At 45.8% G+C, this 17724-nt stretch overlaps 1 protein-coding gene across 2 annotated transcripts; it reads left to right on the forward strand.

Annotated features, from left to right (window-relative positions):
* The first annotated feature begins 1157 nt into the window (after nucleotides 1-1157).
* On the forward strand, nucleotides 1158-14967 carry Ino80c (INO80 complex subunit C). Of its 2 annotated transcripts, none has more exons than XM_055625727.1 (5): nucleotides 1158-1374; nucleotides 7190-7300; nucleotides 8431-8542; nucleotides 9467-9534; nucleotides 14630-14967. In XM_055625727.1, the coding sequence occupies exons 1-5, from the start codon at nucleotides 1228-1230 to the stop codon at nucleotides 14759-14761; spliced, it is 570 nt and encodes a 189-aa protein (XP_055481702.1). In that variant the 5' UTR covers nucleotides 1158-1227; the 3' UTR covers nucleotides 14762-14967. The 2 variants fall into 2 exon arrangements, with proteins under 2 accessions (XP_055481702.1, XP_055481704.1); XM_055625729.1 differs by lacking the exon at nucleotides 1158-1374 and adding an exon at nucleotides 1501-1750.
* The last annotated feature ends 2757 nt before the right edge of the window (nucleotides 14968-17724 follow it).

The following is a 17724-nucleotide window of genomic DNA, read 5'->3' on the forward strand; positions in this document are numbered from 1 at the left end:
GAAGGGGTGGCTGGAATAAGAGCTTCACTTGAGTGATGGCTGGCTAGAGGCATGAGCCCTTGAGACAAGGAATAAGGGAAATAGATTAGATGAGGGGAGGGGAGGAGATCTGACACAGAAATAACATTTCCATACTAGAAGAGGCATCAGTAACAATATTGCTCAATCCTTGCTCCTTAACTGTTCTCTCTCCTCTGCATCAGTCTACAGCCTGTTATAAATATCCATATCTCTATAGCTGCTTTCGCTTCTAACTTGTAGAGATTCACCCTTCCATGATTACTTCGCCCAAACATAATTATAATGCACCAATGCCTTGAAAGTCACTGAAAGTGGGGACAGATGTATTTATCCCAACTTGAAAGACTCAACCGGCTGTCACCTTACAGAGGTATTATTATATCCTAGCCAAAAGACATGTATTGCCTAATTAGAAACTATTAAGTTAGATAATGTCATAAAGTCTCTGGAGAAATACAGCGTAGTAGGAGGCAAACACACACACACACACACAAGGTGCGGGGCATCGAGATTCATGAATTGGCTTAGATCTGTGACCTCTCTGACAACTATACGTAAAAGTTTGTTGGTATGCACTTGCTGAGCAGAGTGGAGTTATATCCATTGCATGGCAACAAGGAGAGTTGGACTCCTAAAAGACCGCGGAACACCCTACCAAAGTCTGTTGTGCAGTGCTGATACATGAACTTCAACCCAGTAGGAAGAACGAGCAAGCAGCTTGGCAATCTGCTAGTGAACTGATATTTAACTTTCTTTATTCTTACAGGCATTGAGGTGGGTATTGTGGCGCCTGCCGGGAATCCCGGCCTTTGGGACGTGGTTGGGGTGGGGTGGGGGGGTTGGAATTCAAAGATAACCTAGGTTTGCATGAGTTTGAGGTCAGCCTGGTCTACATAGGGAGCTGCAAGGCAGCCAGGGACCCTGTCTAAGAAACCAAAATTAATAGTTACTAAAAGATCAGATGCTCACTGGGGGCTTTTCCAGGCACGTGCCCTAGGCCAAAACTCACAACCCCAGCACCAGCCACCAACCCCGACGCCTTCCGACCCGGAAGAAACACCCGCCTCCTAAGAGGAGGAGTCCGTTAAGCACCAGGAGGTTCACAGAGTTTCCGAGCATCAACACGGAAGTAACATCCAGCCGGAAGTTCTAGGGCTCGCCTCGGGAGGGGTGGGGGCGGGGAGCCACTGGCGGACTGCGGCCAGGATGGCGGCTCAAATTCCAATCGTGGCTGCCAGTTCTACCCCCGCCGTAGCTAGAAACAGCAAGAAGAGGCCGGCCAGCCCTTCCCACAACGGCAGCGGAGGGGGATACGGCGTTAGTAAGAAGAAAAAGCTGTCCGGCTTCGGTCAGGTACACCGTACGCACCGCCCGAGGAAGAGCGCGCCTGCGCGGCCCGAGAGTCAACCGGACAGCTGCGCGGGGAGGGGCGGAGAGTGAGGCGCACGCGCAGTGACAGCGCAAGGCCGGGAGGGGCGGTTCGGTGCTCAAAGGCGAGCGTCCCGGCGGACTTGCGGTTTTGGTTAAAAGGTCACCCGCGTCACGCAGTGATGTGGGAGTTTGTAATTGACTTGGTAGAAGGGCCGCCCGGTTCTGTCAGGACCTGTTTCTGTATGTTCCTGCGTGGGAAGTTCGCTGACCATCCGTAGCAGACTCCTCGCAGACAACCGGAGGGAGCCTGAGGGGTCGCTCTGGTGTACGACATGGAGGGGTACAATGATTGATGCCAGTGGGTCCCTTCATTCTTTTAACGAGTTTAATCTGGAGTTTAAGCGTTCCAGTCAAGCTGGGCAATGATGGTGCACGCCCTTAATCCCAGCACTTGGGAGGAAGTGGCAGGCGCATCTCTGCCAGTTTGGGGCCAGCCTGGTCTAGAGAGCGAGTTCCAAAACACCAAGTTTTTTTTTCTCGATAAACCTAAAACAAAACAAAACAAAAAACAAACAGAAAATACAAAAAGAGGTTGAAGACAGTGTCGGACGTGCTGAGGACAGTGTGTTGGCACAGCTCCAGGAGTGGCTTGGTTGGGCTCTTGTGCGATATAAAGATGGTTAGGCCCTTCAGCTTGTGTGGCGCATTTGCCCAGGGACTTCGTTGGTAATTGGCGCTCCCACTCATTTTTAGCGTTATTGGGTTAATATGTTTGCATTCAGTGAACCACAGAAAGTAGGATAGTGTCCAGATAAGATAGCAATCCGAGTGGTCCACAAAATCCCTGCTTATCTTGTCCTCATGCCTTAGCCTTGCAATTCTGTCACTGTGCTCTTCGCTCCCTGCCAGAGGTAACCTGTCTTCTGCCATCTCTTACCTCAGCTATGTTTTTAAAGAACGGAACCGTACAGAACGTATTCTTGTCTCCCATTTAGTAATTCACTCAATACTGACGTAATTGTCTGCCTCTTGTAAAATAGTGATTTTTGTTTCTTTGAGACAAAAAATAAAAATAAAAGTAAAAGTAAGGCAGTCTGGTCTTGAACTCATGATCCTAGCTCATTAGTTCCTAGAACTAAAATTTAAAAAATGGAACACCCTGCCAGTTTCTTCTGTATGTACTCTTGGTTTTTTGAAAGAGGGTTTCTCTGATGTCCTGGAACTCACTCTGTAGACCAGGCTGGCCTCAAACAGATCTGCTTGCCTCTGCCTTCCACGGGCAGTGTGTGCCACCGTGCCTGGTGGGTTTTGTTTTTTTGAAACAGGATTTCATTGTGTTTTTCAGGCTGGCTTAGAAACTCACTCTGTATCTCAAGTTGGCCTCAAATTTCTTCTGGTTCTCCTTTTTCGGCCTCCTGGATGTGAGATTATAGGCATGCACCATCATGCCCAGCTCCCGTGAATACTCCTTTTTTTTTTCTTTCCCTTCCCCAAGGTCTGATCATTTATTTGTTCCTCTTAAGGACTTATTTTTGACTGGACTCAGAAGTAGAAGCTCTCAGGAGGACAACCTATGTTTCTTGGTGATCTGTTCCTGGCTCTTTTCTTTGGCCTCCTTCATTCTCTTGCCTAAAAGTTTAGTGTATTCTGTTGCTTCCTTTTTGTTTTCCTTAGTACATTGTTTCTTTAGAACAATAGATCTGTGTTTGTGTCGAAGACACTTGGAGTAACAAGATGCTGAATGTTGGGTGCTTTGGTCCTGGTCTTCTTACCCTCTTTGTTTAAGAGCTTTCTTACAACATATTGGCAGACTGAGAGAGACTGAGAGACTGAGATGCTTTTGAATTGTGCTAGGTCTTTTAGGTCCCAGCTGACGAGGCACAGTAGTGTCTGTCAGCCCAGGAATATCCTTCTTTCCTTTTTTTTTTTTTTTAAACAGTAACCAAGTTGGGAACACTCAGACTGGCATCCACAATGCATCTACAAACAGACTTCTGCTTCCTCACTCGAGTTCTCCTTGTTCTACAATGAGAATGCCCCTTACTTGACAGCAGGTGCACTCTGCCGTGGGTCAAAGCGCCTTGCTGCATGGGAAAACCTTATATGGCCTGATCCAGACCATATAACCCTTCCACTTTTCACCCAGAGCACCGGCAGCTACGTCTGTGGCCATGTGCTTCTCATAGAACATATGAAACTTTCGTTCATTGTCTACTTCCCTGAGTTTGTGGCAGCCAGTGGCTGGAGAGAATATCTTCAGCTTCATCTTGACACAGCCGCCCACCTAGGAGGCTCCACAAAAAAGAGCCCTTGTATGCTCTTGATGGGAGTCTTCAGGAGCAGTGCTGTGTATATTCTCCTGTAGTCTGTCCACAGTATGACTTAGTGTTCACTTATGCCTAGACCAAGCAACATAGTCACTACAGAAAGATGAGATCTTTGTTTCTTTTTAGGTCTTTTTGTTTGTTTTTACTTTTGTTTTTTGATAGAAACCCTCAATTGTAGCTCCTGCTGGACCTAGAACTTGTAGTATGTATTCTTGTAGTATGAATGTAGTATGGCCTTGAACTCACAGAGATCTACCTGCCTCTGCCTCCCAGTGCTGAGATTAAATACCAGCTTTACCACGTTCTGCTCTTTGTGGGTCACTTTTTGAAACAGAGTCTTGCTATGTAGCCCATGCTGGCTGAAATTTACTGTGTAGCCCAGGCTCAGCTTCTTAGTTAAGATTACTGTTAGATGCTGCTGTCTTTGATTCTTAAGTGTTGACAAAAACCACTGCCTTCTTTCTTTTAAAAAGTCCCCACAGCGAAGACAAGGTTGTCCTGAAGTCTGAATCCCAGTGGTGAAGGCTGCTATTGGCAGAAATTGTTGGTTTGGTTTCTACAGTTTTGCAGAAGTGGGTGGGTCCCAGGCCTTGCTGACTCCAGTGTCATACAGCCAGGCCAATTTCTCTACCCTGGGACTTACACCATCTCCTTTAGAAATGCAAAGAGGGCATAGCCCTTAGCTCTAGGCGTTACTTCCTCATCTCTGCATTGGGCCTTTCATGTCTCAGGGCTGGATATTCCATCTCATAAAGTCTCTTAGTGTTAATGGTACTTTCACAATATGGAAAGAGTAGATCATCTTATATCTTATTTTTATTACAGCAGACTTGATTTTCCTTCTGACTAAAGGCCTTCCTGTCTTTCTGACTCAGCACTGACACCAGAGTTGCAGGGAGACTGAGAGGAACAGAGGAACAAGGGTGGAATAACATGGGAATGGGGATGAAGAGGAAAGGCAAGCTGAAACCAGTATGCCCTCTCTGGGGTTTGCCTGGCTAGAGATGGCATAGAAGCCTCTACTGGTGGAGAAGCAGTCGCTTTTCTGTGATACAAAGTAAGTGCTTCACCATCGGGCCAACTCCCAGACCTTCATTCCTTCTGCACTCTTCCCTAGGCTGCTGCCCCCGTCACCCCGACTACTGTCAGCAGAAGCTCTTGGTTTGGTGGGTTGGCCTCTCCCTGCTCGAGCTGTATGACTGTCTAGTCCACACTGACTTGCTGCAGTGAGTGCTTTTCACAGGGGCCTGTAGAGACCTCAGGGAATTTTATTGCCCCTGGTGCAGGAGGCTGGAATTGACTGCACGCTGTCTGTAGTGCTCCTGTCCCAGCCGTAGTCTTCTTTCTTTTCCTTTAAGCATCTCCCTGCTTCCTTAGCAGCTCAGCGTGTTTGTCCCAGATGACCTCTTTCCTCCTAACACTGGCTGGTCTCCTGAGAGCCTCTAGTTACCTTCTAATTAGAAGTTTCTTTTCTCCTTTTGCCCTTGGATCACAGCCTCCTAAAACATGGATTTCAGGGCCAGTGAGATGGCTCAGTAAGGAGAGGTGGAAATGCAGCAGTACATGTGACACCCGCAAGTGAATACAGAAATTCAAGCTAGATTTCAGTGTGAGTTTCTTAAGGCTTAAGGTTTTGCATAATGCTGGGAAGACTGGAACGATGGAGGATGACAGGATGGCTGTCTCCACTGAGGAGCCCAGGCCAATGCAGAAACCCTGGAGAGGAATTTGAGGAGAGACCTTTCTGAGAATTATTGTGACAGTGAATGACCCTGTCTTCCTATTTCTGTTGCTGCCATAAATCCCATGGAGAGAACACACTCACACTCACATACAACACATACAACACACGCCTTATAAGTTAAATACGCACTTTCTCAGGAACACAATCACTTCACTCCTAGGTACACACCCAACAGAAATGAAAACATGACATTCTAGTTAGATTTTTTTTTTTTTCTTTTGGGGGATGTTTTGTTTGAGACAGGTCTCCCTATGTAACTTACATATCAGACTTGTTATGTTGACCAGACTGACCTCAAACTCACAGAGATTTTTGCCTGCCTGTGTCTCCCAAATGCTGACATTAAAGGCGTGCATCACCATGCCTGGACTAGCTGGCTAGTTTTCTGTGATAAACACTGTGACAGAAGTAACTCAGGGTAGGGAAGGATCGATTTCAGCTTTCACTTCCAGGTCATAGCCCATCACTAAGAGAAGCCAGGAACTTAATGGGAGAACTGAGGAGGATTGCTGCTCACCAGCTTTCTTTCCCTCTGGCTTGCTCGGCTTGCTCAGCCCAGGCCTGCCTGCTTAGGGATGTGCTCCCCACAGTAGACCACTCTCACATCAATCATCAGTCAAGACAGTTCCTCACAGACAAGGTCAGAGGCCACTGTGGTCAAGACAGTTCTTCATTGTCATCCCCTCCTTCCCAGGTGATTGGTGTCGAATTGACTAAAACTAACCAACAGCTTTACTTAAAATTGTATGGCTGCATGTGGATGTGTGTGTTCACAGGCATGACAGCTCTGTTTATAATTGAATGTTGAAAATAAGCCAATGTTCAACAGGGAGATGGATAAATAGGTTTTAACACATCCATGTAGCGAATTCTACTCTGATGAGAAATAGGAAAATGGGTGAAACAAACTACTGAGCCATGTAACGGCATCAAGGTGCCATTCTGACCTGAAGAGGCCAGGCACAAGCCACACAGCACCACATTTCACGTGTAAGATGTCCTGGGAGAGGGGAAAGTCATGTAGAAGAATCAGAACAGCAGTTGCCCTTGGGGCTGGAAGGGGTTGGGCAGGAAGGGGTTGGGCAGGAAGGGGCGAGAGAGTGTTCTGGAACATTGAGAGTGTACTGTGTCTTGGAAAGGGTTTGGATGCCCAGTGTCAATATTGAGAAACACATGAAACCTATACCTGACAGGTATGATGCATTTCGGTCTGTGAAGACCATGCCTCTGTTCCTAGAATGTTTGTCTTGGAAATGATTCACAAGTCAGACAACTTTTCTTCTTTTCTCTGGGGGTTGTTATCGTAAAGGTTTGGTTTAAAGCAGATCAGCTGTGTGACTGGACACAGCACTCCAGCTGCCCGCTGACTCACATCCCTCCAACTTCCTCCTCTTTCTCAAAACCCCAAACTAACTCCAGCCTGGGTTTTCTGATCAAATTAGGACCCTTATGGTCCAGACTCTTAAGGCTCTCTCCTGGAGCCCTGGACACTTGCATGTCTGTCTTCTTGAGAGTAAAAGTAAGGAACCCTTGCCAGGTTTGGTGGCACACCCCTGTAATCTCAGCACTCAGGGGGGACAGAGACAGGCAGATCTCTGTAAATTCAAGGCCAGCCTGCTCTATAAAGAGAGTCCAGGACAGCCAAGGCTACACAGAGAAACCCTGTCTCCAAACAAAGATGTGAAACCCACCTGGCTTAAAAGGTTTTTTTTCCCCCTGTTTTAAGGGTGTCAGCATTGAAGCCATGAGTGAGAATAAAATGGCATCCTCTGAGTTTAGCTCAGGACCTGTGGAAAAAGCTGCCAAACCGCTGCCGTTTAAGGATCCCAACTTTGTGGTAAGCATATAAGCTGTTACACAAATAGAGGGGTGCACAGCTGCACCTCAGCCTCCGATCGAGCAGGGCCTGAGGTGCCTCTGGGATCCCCTTCTCCCTCAATCCCATCCATCACCCTCTCCCATGTGCTGTTGAAGATGGGAGTGGGGGATGAGGGATGGATATGGGACTGGACAGGAAAGGGCTTTTGTGATGTCTCAGTATGCCAGGCTTTTTCAGAAATCCCCAGAGGACAGAGATTTTCCATGATTGTTCCCCTCTGCTTTTTATTGCCCTTAAATAATTTTAAAAAAGCTTGAAGTAGATAACTAAAATGGGAGCACTCCTCACCTATCCTTTGAATACCTTTCATTCATGAGGGCTATGTATCGAGTAATCGGCTACAGTGACTGACCCAAATTATAACTTTAAAGGGCTATTTTGTTATTAATGAGTTTTGGCAATCTGTTGTAACCAGGGTCTGCAGATATGTTAGTAGTCTTTTCCATTTCATGTTTTTAATCTTTCTAGCACAAAAAGAAATTTCCAGAAGGCTTGCCATACCATGATTGAAGCTTATTTCAGTATTCCAGGACCACTAGTGATTATGAGGCAGTGACACACCCTCAGAGGGGGTTTAGAGATGTGGTCTCCAGATTAAATCCAACTTTGTGGTAAACTTACTTTAAAGGGATGAGGTCATAAGTAAATTCAACTAGGATGGACCCAGTAAAGAATTTCCTGTGTACATCCTGAAAAGTAGCCATTTATTTCTGCTCTATTACCAGCAAACCTATGGGTTTGGAAAGCCCCCAAACCATTTTTGTTTGCTTGCTTATTTTAGATTTTTGTTTTGTTTTTTGAGAAAGGGTCTCCTGGAGCCTAGTAGGCTGGCCTCAAACTCATTTTGCAACTGAGGCTGGCCTTGAACTCCCAAATTCTCCTGCCTCTGCCTCCTGAGTGCTAGGATTATAGGTATATTTACCATGAGTAGTTGAAAACTATGTTCTTTTAAACAAAGATGAAAGCGTAAGGTGACAAATAGTCGCTGATAGACTGAGAAGTGCCTGGCAGTTCAACCGGAACGGTGTCAAGATTCCCCAAGCCTATCTCCCACTGACTTATGTCTCCTAACTCTTTAATTTGAGCAGCATTCTGGCCACGGCGGCGCAGTGGCTGGCAAGAAGAGCAGAACCTGGAAGAACCTCAAACAGATCCTCGCTGCTGAAAGGGCGTTGCCATGGCAACTGAACGATCCTAACTGTGAGCTGTCTAGAGCCTTCCATGTGTTTGTAATGCAGACAGGAACTTCCTCACAACAAGCCTACGTTGTTTGCTCCTGTTTGTGTTATTTCGGGGGGGGAAAACGCTCGTAGCCCGAGAACCACACAGTGGCACCCATCCAGGGATATTATGCATGTGTTCCCTTTTCACTGAGTCTGTTTGTTTGTGTTGTCCCCGGTGTGTGGTTTTTAGTGTCATTATTTAAAATTTCAGTCTGGGGAAGTAGGTCCCACTGTGATAATGTCGGTGTTGCTATTAGGCTTCTCATTTAAAAATCTACTCTTTAAATTTGTTTTCACAAGCAACACAGGCCACCTGTAATGTGAGACTGGAAAGGTCTCCAGCATGCAGTCCCAACCACCCTCTCTCTCACACAGTGAGCAAATGCCTCCTACTGTAGTTCTGTCCTGCCCTGGGCAAAAGCCGTAAGATGTTCTGCTGCATTGGAAACTTCAGGTTCCAAGATCTCTCCACTTCCTGTCTTGCTGTGCATCTTTCATGGGGGTGACTCACATGGCGACAAGTTAGTCATCTGGGTGTGGACCGCCTGAGTCTGGGTGTGCAGAGTTAGTGGCTGTGTGGCCTTTCGTCACTGTCAGTCCGTCTTAGCTGGAGACTGTAAAATAGCCTTTGGGTAGATGAACCTGGCAGTTCCGCTGGGGTCACTTGTCTCTGGTGGCAGGACAGGACCCTCGCTGAGGCCTGCACTTAGTCTGTGACATACTGTGTCATTTTTGAGCCGTCTCCCTTATTTTTTCTGACTAATCCCCAGAGGCTTCTATAAGTGTGTAACCTCAAAGGACAATTTCAGAACTGTTATCATATGTTAGCTTAGAATAAAGGAGGGGGGATTAGGGTGGTTTGAATGTTATTTGGTCATCTTCTTTTCTTTCTTCTTTTTAGATTTTAGTATTGATGCTCCTCCATCCTTTAAGCCAGCTAAGAAGTATTCTGATGTTTCAGGCCTTCTGGTGAGTATAATTACATCTGTCTATATTATCATTAGATACAAGATTTCACAGCTGTATCTTTCTAAACCGAAGATCCTGCCTAGAGTTCATTCTGTGACCCTAGTGTGGGTAGCCTGGAGGGGCCATCACTCCAGAAAACAAGACACAGGATTTTCACTTCTTCTTTTTCTTTTTCTGATAGTAACTCTGTGAGACAACATGAATGAAATAGCCATTTCTGTTTTCACCCTTAAGGTTTTAAAATACAGTACATAATTGATGGTAGTTTAAAGAAAATATTCAGGGCTGCTGCTGTAGCTCAGTGGAAGAGCCCCGCCTAGCATGCCCTCAGAGTGCCTTAGATCCAGCACAGAGTGGCTCTTTAAATCAGAACAAACACACACTTGTAAGCCTTTTCCCAAATGAAGCCGTATGTGTAACTGACATATCTAAAGGAGCTGGAGCCCTCTGTCCATGAGGGACTGTGTGGGCCTGGTCCTCTGTCTTCCTCTGCCCATAGCGGCCCCTCCATGCTCCTGGAGCTGGAGGTGTGGGATCAAGGCAAGCGCTGATGCTCAGGCAGAGAGAGCCTGCTCCCATGCTGGGTGCAGAACCTGCAGAGAAACTAAAGCTCAGCTTCCTCCCTCCTCATCTGTGGTAACTTTGAAACATGCCCTTTTCTGCTAATAATAGAAGCAATGAAGCATGCGGCCTCTGAAATTCACCTGTGCATCCTTTAAGTGCTTTGAAGTTTAATGAGGATAACTTACTCCACCGTGTGTCACTCACTGGCCAAATTAATTTTATACATTATACTAGGAGAATCGCTTCTTCTGTTACAACGTAATCTCCTCCCTCAACTCCTGGTTCTTCTCAATGTTCTGGTGTATGCTTCTGTCTGAAATCATACGGCTACATGTTTGGGTTAAAGTGTTCTCCTTAAGGCTCTTTTGCTGGGGACATAGGCCTCTGTATGGTGGTATTGAGCCAGGAAGAGGTTGACCTGATGAATTAATGATGTGTCTTTAAAATGGGTCACATATGGGTCAGATTTCATGGGCATGGACTAGTTTCTGCAAGAGAGGGCTGTCATGAAAAGAGCCTGTTTTTCCTCATTCTTTGTGTACACACGTGCCTTTTCTGTACTTGGCCTGTTCTCTTCACATACAGCCAAGTGGGGCCCTCACCAGGATGCCAACAATGAGAGCTAACTAAGCCTCTTTTCTTCTTTAGACTGCACACACACACTCACACCTTCGTGCTGTATCCCTGGTATCTCCTGAGATATCCTGGGGCTGGGTATCCAGCAGGTGCACCTAGCCACTGAGCCACCTCTCCAGCACCATAAGCTTCATTTCTCCCCAAAGCATCCAGGTATTTTTGAGTAGCACCACAGAATGAACTAGAACACCATCCCAGCTTTCTTTTTGTGCAAGTTTGCACAACATACCTGCCATGCATTTTTGTTTGTTTGTTTATTTGTTTTTGCCTTAGTCTGCTTTGCATCTGGAATGAGTTTCTTGTAGAGAGCGTCTTGCTTTGTGCCCACCTGACAGTCTGGCTGCACATGATAGCTTCATGTGGTGCACATTTCAGTGACCATTAGTGTGGGGAAATTCAATCAACGTCCTCAGCAGTGTTTTCTTTGTTCCCTCTGTGCACCTTTATCCCTTGTTTTGGGCTTCTGTTGGTCTAATTGGGCACCTTTAAACCCTTTGGAACAGTTTTTAGGTTACAGTAAAACTGAGAGGCTGTTCTATGGTGGTTCTCACAGACTCCAGATTTAGCTCGTTCTGATAATGACTGGTGCATTTGCTCTGATTACTGAACCAGTAGAGATGGCATTGTTACCACAGTTTATTTCAATTGTCTTAGTTTGGGGCCAGGTATAGTCCAGTGATACAGCTTTGCCTCCTGTGCCTAGGGTGATTTGAACCGTAGTACCACCAACAGAGAGGGAGAGGGAGAGAGAAGGGCAGGTCCAAAACAGGAGAGAGAGAACAGTAAATTTGGCCAAGCCTGGCATCCTGTCCTGTCTAGGATGCCATCGTAGTTAGTTGTCACAACTCTTTATGGTGACTGAAGGGATGGCTCAGAGGTTAAGAGCACTGTCTGCTCTTCCAGCAGTTCTGAGTTCAATTTCCAGCAACCACATGGTGGCTCATAACCATCTATAATGAGATCCTTCTCTGGCATGCAGGTGTACATGCAGACAGAAAATTATACACATAATAAATGTAACTCTTTACCATTCTTGATTGCTGCAGTTTCTCAAATTTTCCTTGTTTTGACAACTTTGTCATAGGTTTTTATTGTTTTGTTTTGAGATGGATAGTCTTCCTGTGACATCTCTAGCCAGTCTTGAACTCCTGAGCACACAAGATCCCCCTGCCTCAGTCTCGTATGTGCTGGGATTAAATGCACAAGCCAGTACAGCCGGCTGCTGGTTCAGTACTTTACAGGATGTTCTGCTGTGGAGCTGTGTCATGTGCTTTCCTCATTAGGGTACCTGGCTAACTAGACATTTCAATTTTTATTCATGCCTCCTGCTTTTGTTTAAAAGCTGAATGGTTGCCTCATAGTCCCAATGCTTATCCTACTGTAGTGTGAGTTTATTTTAGTACCATCTTGCTTGTCTGCAATGTGAAGCTCTTGTGCTAACTAATCTCTTTACAGCGCATTCTTCTGTTCTTTGTTAGTATGTTTACTTGTAAGATAACACAAAATAGACTATTTTTAAAGAATTTTTTTGTTTATTCTATTTCTGGCTTTTTTTTTTTTTTTTAAACAGGGTTTGTGTATGCACCTAGCAAGCTGACCCACAGCTTTTTACTAGAATTAGTTCCTGAATTGCATCTCTGACTATTGTTTTCTTGGTCATTGGTGGTCATTGGTCTGTCGCTGCCTCTTGTTTATTGTGTTGTGTGCTTCACTCATTTCAGTGATTGTCTGAGGCAGGAGAGCTGGTGTAGCCCCAGTTACTGTTATGCCCTGAGCCACTTTGAGCAGCTGAAAGTCATGGGTTATAAACAGGGGTGGAAGCTAGCCCCTTGGTGTGTCCTCTTTGTCCTCAGCCTTGGCTAGCAGCTGTCGGTTGGTACAGCACCTTTCACCTGTCAAAGGGCACAACATCATTTTGCAAAAACATTACTTCAGGCCTCTGTGGAGTCGGCACATTCCTTGCCTTGCCACACATACATGGGTTATCTAAGCTCTGCTTATAAGGTCTTTAGAACATACAAAGAACCCTACTACCAAACCACCGACAGATGGTCCTTTAAAAGGAGCCAGGAAGAGCTAGACAGCAGAAGAGGAAATAGAGATGACCAGGTAGACTTTCAACCTCACTGAGAGCCAGAAAAGACCATTACTTCTTTTCTGGAAGGACTGATGGTGTTTGGTTGTGCATTTCAGCCTATATATATATATATATATATATATATAAAGTTGTATATTCACTGCTTTTTGGGGGTAGGAAGGGCATTGACGCAGCGCCCTTGAATGACAATTTGGCACTTTCTTCTTAAAACAAAACAAATCAAAACAAAACCCTGTGATCTGGCAGTATGCCTTTATGCAGTTCCCTGGAGAAATAGGCTGTGCATGGGACTTAGGCAGGAATGTTTCTGAGAGACTATTACAAAGTTTTGGGGTCCCATGAAGGTATGTTGCTGAGATGTGTTCCGGCTATTCTGAGAACCTCCAGATCCATGTACAGCAACATGGATGAGGTTCCAGGGCACATTCATGACTTAAGAGATGCCAGATGATATAGACTGATAAAGACTTACACATACACACACCAATTTCTCCCCTTGGCTTGTTGTATAGTAAGGGTATAAACTTTGAAAGTCTGGAAGGATCCCCACCTAACCGTGGCTTTCTTGGGGGAAGCAAAAGGCCTTGAGGTAGGAGTTGGGTACTTTCCTTCTCTATGCCGTGTTTTAATCTTGTTTGCTTAGGTAGCAGGGTAGTTCATCTTGGTTGGGCACAGGAGGAAGCCATGAGTCGTACCACACCTGCATCGCCCTCTTTATGAAGCTGGCCAGTGTTGCGGCTCTGGAGGATATGGGGGACTGTGCTCACTGTCTGTCATCCAGAAGTTGGGGGCAGGGGTAAAGCTGTTAGGTGAGTCCCCATGGACAGGCCTGTTTGTCCTCCGGTCTCGAGGACAGAATCCAGAGGAGGGCGGAATAGTCTTCTCATCTGGCTCAGGGATATTACTTGGCATTCTCCTTTCTATTCAGAGTGCTGCATGTTGGCTCCTGGGTCCGCTCTGTTTAAGCTTTTTTTTGGTGACCACTTTGTCTGTGCCACAAGATCTCTGTGTTCGAATTGTTTGCACAGCAGCCTTCTTGGCAGTGAGTTGTGGACTCAGGTGGCCAGCCCAGCACAGTTTGGTGGTAGGAATGAGGCTGCCACAGACGGAGCCGCACTGAGACCACACATAGGTTCATACACGGAGCCAGATAATCCAAGCCAAGTCCATGTGCTAATACACTGCTGCGTTTCCTGAGGGTGACTCACCCCTGCCAGATAGTTAGCCTAACTGCTGCGCAGCCAGCCACAGGTCCACCAAAACAGCTTTGTTAGTGTTTTTCAAATCAAGCCTTTTCCTATGTTGCCATCATCAAAGGAAAGGTTAACTCATAGGAGACAGTGCCTGACAGTGTCCTTCCCATTCCCAGCTCTTACACTCTCTGCCCTTGTCCTTGAGCTTTAGAAGGGGTGAGACATGGTCCGATTAGGGCTAAAGACGCAACAGCCACTTGTTCTCAGCACCTGACCAGTCATGAGTCTCTGTACAGGAGGGAGTTAGAAGGCAGGGACGTGTGACCATTATGAAATCCGTTTTGGATCTGCAGCTTGCAGGATGCCAATAAGGAGTGACCCGGGACCTGGTGGGGCGTCTCTTCTTCCTCAAGCCTGTCCCTTGGAGTGTTTCTCAAGTCTGGAGAGGTGAATGAGTCTTTGCCAAAGTGAGCAATTTAGTGTTCTTGGTGACAGCAAAACATAATGAAGATGTATTGTACTTTGAGTAAAGTAGGAAAAGATTGAAGTTTGTACTTAAAATACCTCCACCAACAGCTTTCCGTCCTTCCCTCTTTTCACCCAGGCCAACTACACAGACCCTCAGAGCAAGCTGCGGTTCAGCACCATTGAAGAGTTTTCCTACATCCGCAGGCTGCCATCCGACGTGGTCACAGGCTACCTGGCCCTGAGGAAGGCCACAAGCATTGTTCCCTGAGCCTGGAAGTGGAGAGGGAATGCGAATGGCCTCAGATCACACTGCGCTCTTGATTTTGTTTCACAGAAACGAACATTTCTAGTGTCAGTTTGAAACTGTCGGCTCTGCACCTTGGAAAGAATGTCTGGCTTTACCCTGAGGATTTTTGTGTTTTTTTCTCCCCAAGTGTGAACTTCCTAGTTGAATTAAATCATATGTCAATTGTTGCCTCGAGTGAAAATTGTTTGATAAGAAAACACAGTAAAATTGTGCATTTCAATTAACTCAAGAAAGTCCCTGAATTTTGCTTGTAAGTTGTGAACTCCCATTCAACATTTTCAAAGAATGTGCAGTGAAGACGCACAGGCCAGGATTGTTCTGGAGCCTCAAGCCTGCTGGCCTTTCCATGGATCAGAAGCTTCCTATGGTTTCTACTGTGCTGTCAGGGAGTTTTGAAACATTTGATGCCTTTACCCAACACAGCATGGCTGCTGGTGATTTATTTGTCTGTCACATGGTTGGTGAATTGAGACATTGGCCTTCAGAGCTCAAAGGATAAATTCAGCTTTTAAAAGGGAAAGTAATTAGCTAGGTCAAAGAAAACAGATTTTGCAGGCCCAGCAGGTAAGATCACTTGTTGCTTTTGCAGGGGACCCAGGTATGGTTCCCAGCACTCAGGTAGTGACTCACAACTATTTCTGACTTAGTACCCTCTTCTGACATCACTGGCTGTGCACGTACATACACACAAGTAAACTCTCGTAGGTATAAAAGTAATAGAAGTCTTTCTAAAAAATTGCATTGTCTTCTTAAGGCCACACTGATATCCAGGTTGCTCTGATGTGAGTCCTTCTCATCCTTGCTACACGTCTTTACTATAAGAGAGGAGCCATGAGGAGTACCTTAGAGTGACCAGAATGTTAGAGATATATCTTGCAGAGCTGAGGTGAGGAAGACCTTGAACTGCCATTACTTTTCTTGCAGTAACCGAATGCCTGACAAATATATGTCTATTGCTATGGGGAAGGCATAAAGCAGGAGCCTGAGGCAGCCGGCCACACTGCATCCACAATCATAGAGCAGAGAATAGACAAGAGTAAGGCCGGACTGTACCACTTCAGGGCCTGCCTTAGGAGAGGCTTTCCTCAGAGAGGCTTTACCACATGGAGTAACTCAACAACCTTCCAAGACTGCCAGCCACCACTGGGCACCAAATGCTCAAACATGTTTCCCATTGATATCCCTATGCCATGTCTCTAACTTAAAGCATGCACCCACCCAGACTTCGAATGTGCTTTGTAACTGTTGATGGCGCCTACCAGACATCACTGTTTTCTGAACCCATGCCTCCTCGGAAGAGGTCATAGGACTTGACCCCTCATCAGACAGGACAAGTGTTCTTTCTATGGAGAGGTCACAAATGATGTCCTCTTACATGAAGCGGTCAATGTTATTTCCAGTAAAAGTTTGCATCTGAGAGAATGTGTGAGCCTTATTTGGATCCTGGTTCAAACAAAAAGCTTAAAATATTTCTGATATATTTCTAAACTTGATAGATTTTGATATGTAAAGGAATTTAAGAATACTTATGACTACTTTTAGTCAGAATGCTGGTATCATAATGGTAAAGGAAAGGGTTTAATTTTTAGAGGCAAAGGCTGAAACATTTATGGGCAGAGTGCTACGATGTCTGGGATTTGTTTTAGGTGATGTAGGAGAGAGGAAATGGATAGAAGCAGTGTTGAAACAAGATTGGCCACGAGTCAACTGTTGTGTGCTAAGTACACGGAAGTCCGTTATGCCATTCTCCTCTGTAATTCTCCACAATAAACTTAACAATGACAGGGTTTTTTTAATTGCTAACAGTTAAATAGAGAAATTACTCAATTTCTGAAGCTCCTCACACAAGAATAGGTTAGGAAGAAAGAAGCACTAGGTGCTCTGAATTGAGGTCATCTTTGCCGTGTTGTCCTGGAGTCAGAACTCAGTTGGTCAACTTTCTGTTGCTGTGACAAGAAGACCTGAGAAAGTTAGCACACTCATAATCCAGTCACCTCTCAAGTGAGCCCAAGTGGGACCAAGCCTTCAACGTGGAAGCCTTTTGTCGGGTAGGGCTATTGGTCAATCACACTCCTGACGAACACATGGAGGAGGTCTGGAATCTGTCAGCACAAATCCAGCTGCTCTGTCTCTGGAACTTCCCAAACAACTTAGCAAGGAGTATGACAGAAACTGATACAGACAGAACATAATTTTCAGTGTCTGGCATTGTTTCTGAAGGGGCTTTTTTCTTGACAAAGAGGAACAACTCATCTTTATCGCTAGCTAGCAGTTTTCTCCCATTTGTTTCCAAGAGAAATAAGTCTCCAAGGCCTGGGCTGGCTTGCTACAAAGGGCCCTTGTAATATTCCACACTGCAAAACCCCAGACTATACTCACCAGCATTCATCCTGCAAATAGCAGAAGCACTAAGCTCAGGCAAGCTGTTGGGATGAAAGAAACTTGTCACTGAACTTAAGCTGGGCTTGTGCCTACTAAAGAAGGACCTGGGTGGGGAGGAGACACAGCCCTACAAAGACACTGTTGTAGTTAGGTGTACAGGCTGGTTTTGTGCCAACTTGACACAAGCTGGAGTCATCAGAGGGGTAGGAGCCTCAGTTGAGGAAATTTGTCCATAAGATCTGGTCATTTTCTTAATTATTGATCTGTGGGGGAGGGCTCAGCCCATGATGGGTGGTGCCTTAGGCTAGTGGTCCTGGCTTCTGTAAAAAAGGGGAGGAGGACCTCACCTATCAGTGGTCTAGGGGAGGGCCATAGGGGAGAAGAGGGAGGGGGGGATTGGGAGGAGATGAGGGAGGGGGGCGCAGCCGGGATACAAAGTGAATAAATTGTAATAAATAATAAATTAAAAAATAGAAGAAAAAAAGAAAACATGCTGAGCAAGCCATAGGAAGCAAGCCAGTAAGCAGCACTCCTCCATGGCC

Source organism: Psammomys obesus, unplaced genomic scaffold, assembly GCF_907164565.1.
Source record: "Psammomys obesus unplaced genomic scaffold, mPsaObe1.curated_primary_1811, whole genome shotgun sequence".
NCBI lineage: Eukaryota > Metazoa > Chordata > Mammalia > Rodentia > Muridae > Psammomys > Psammomys obesus.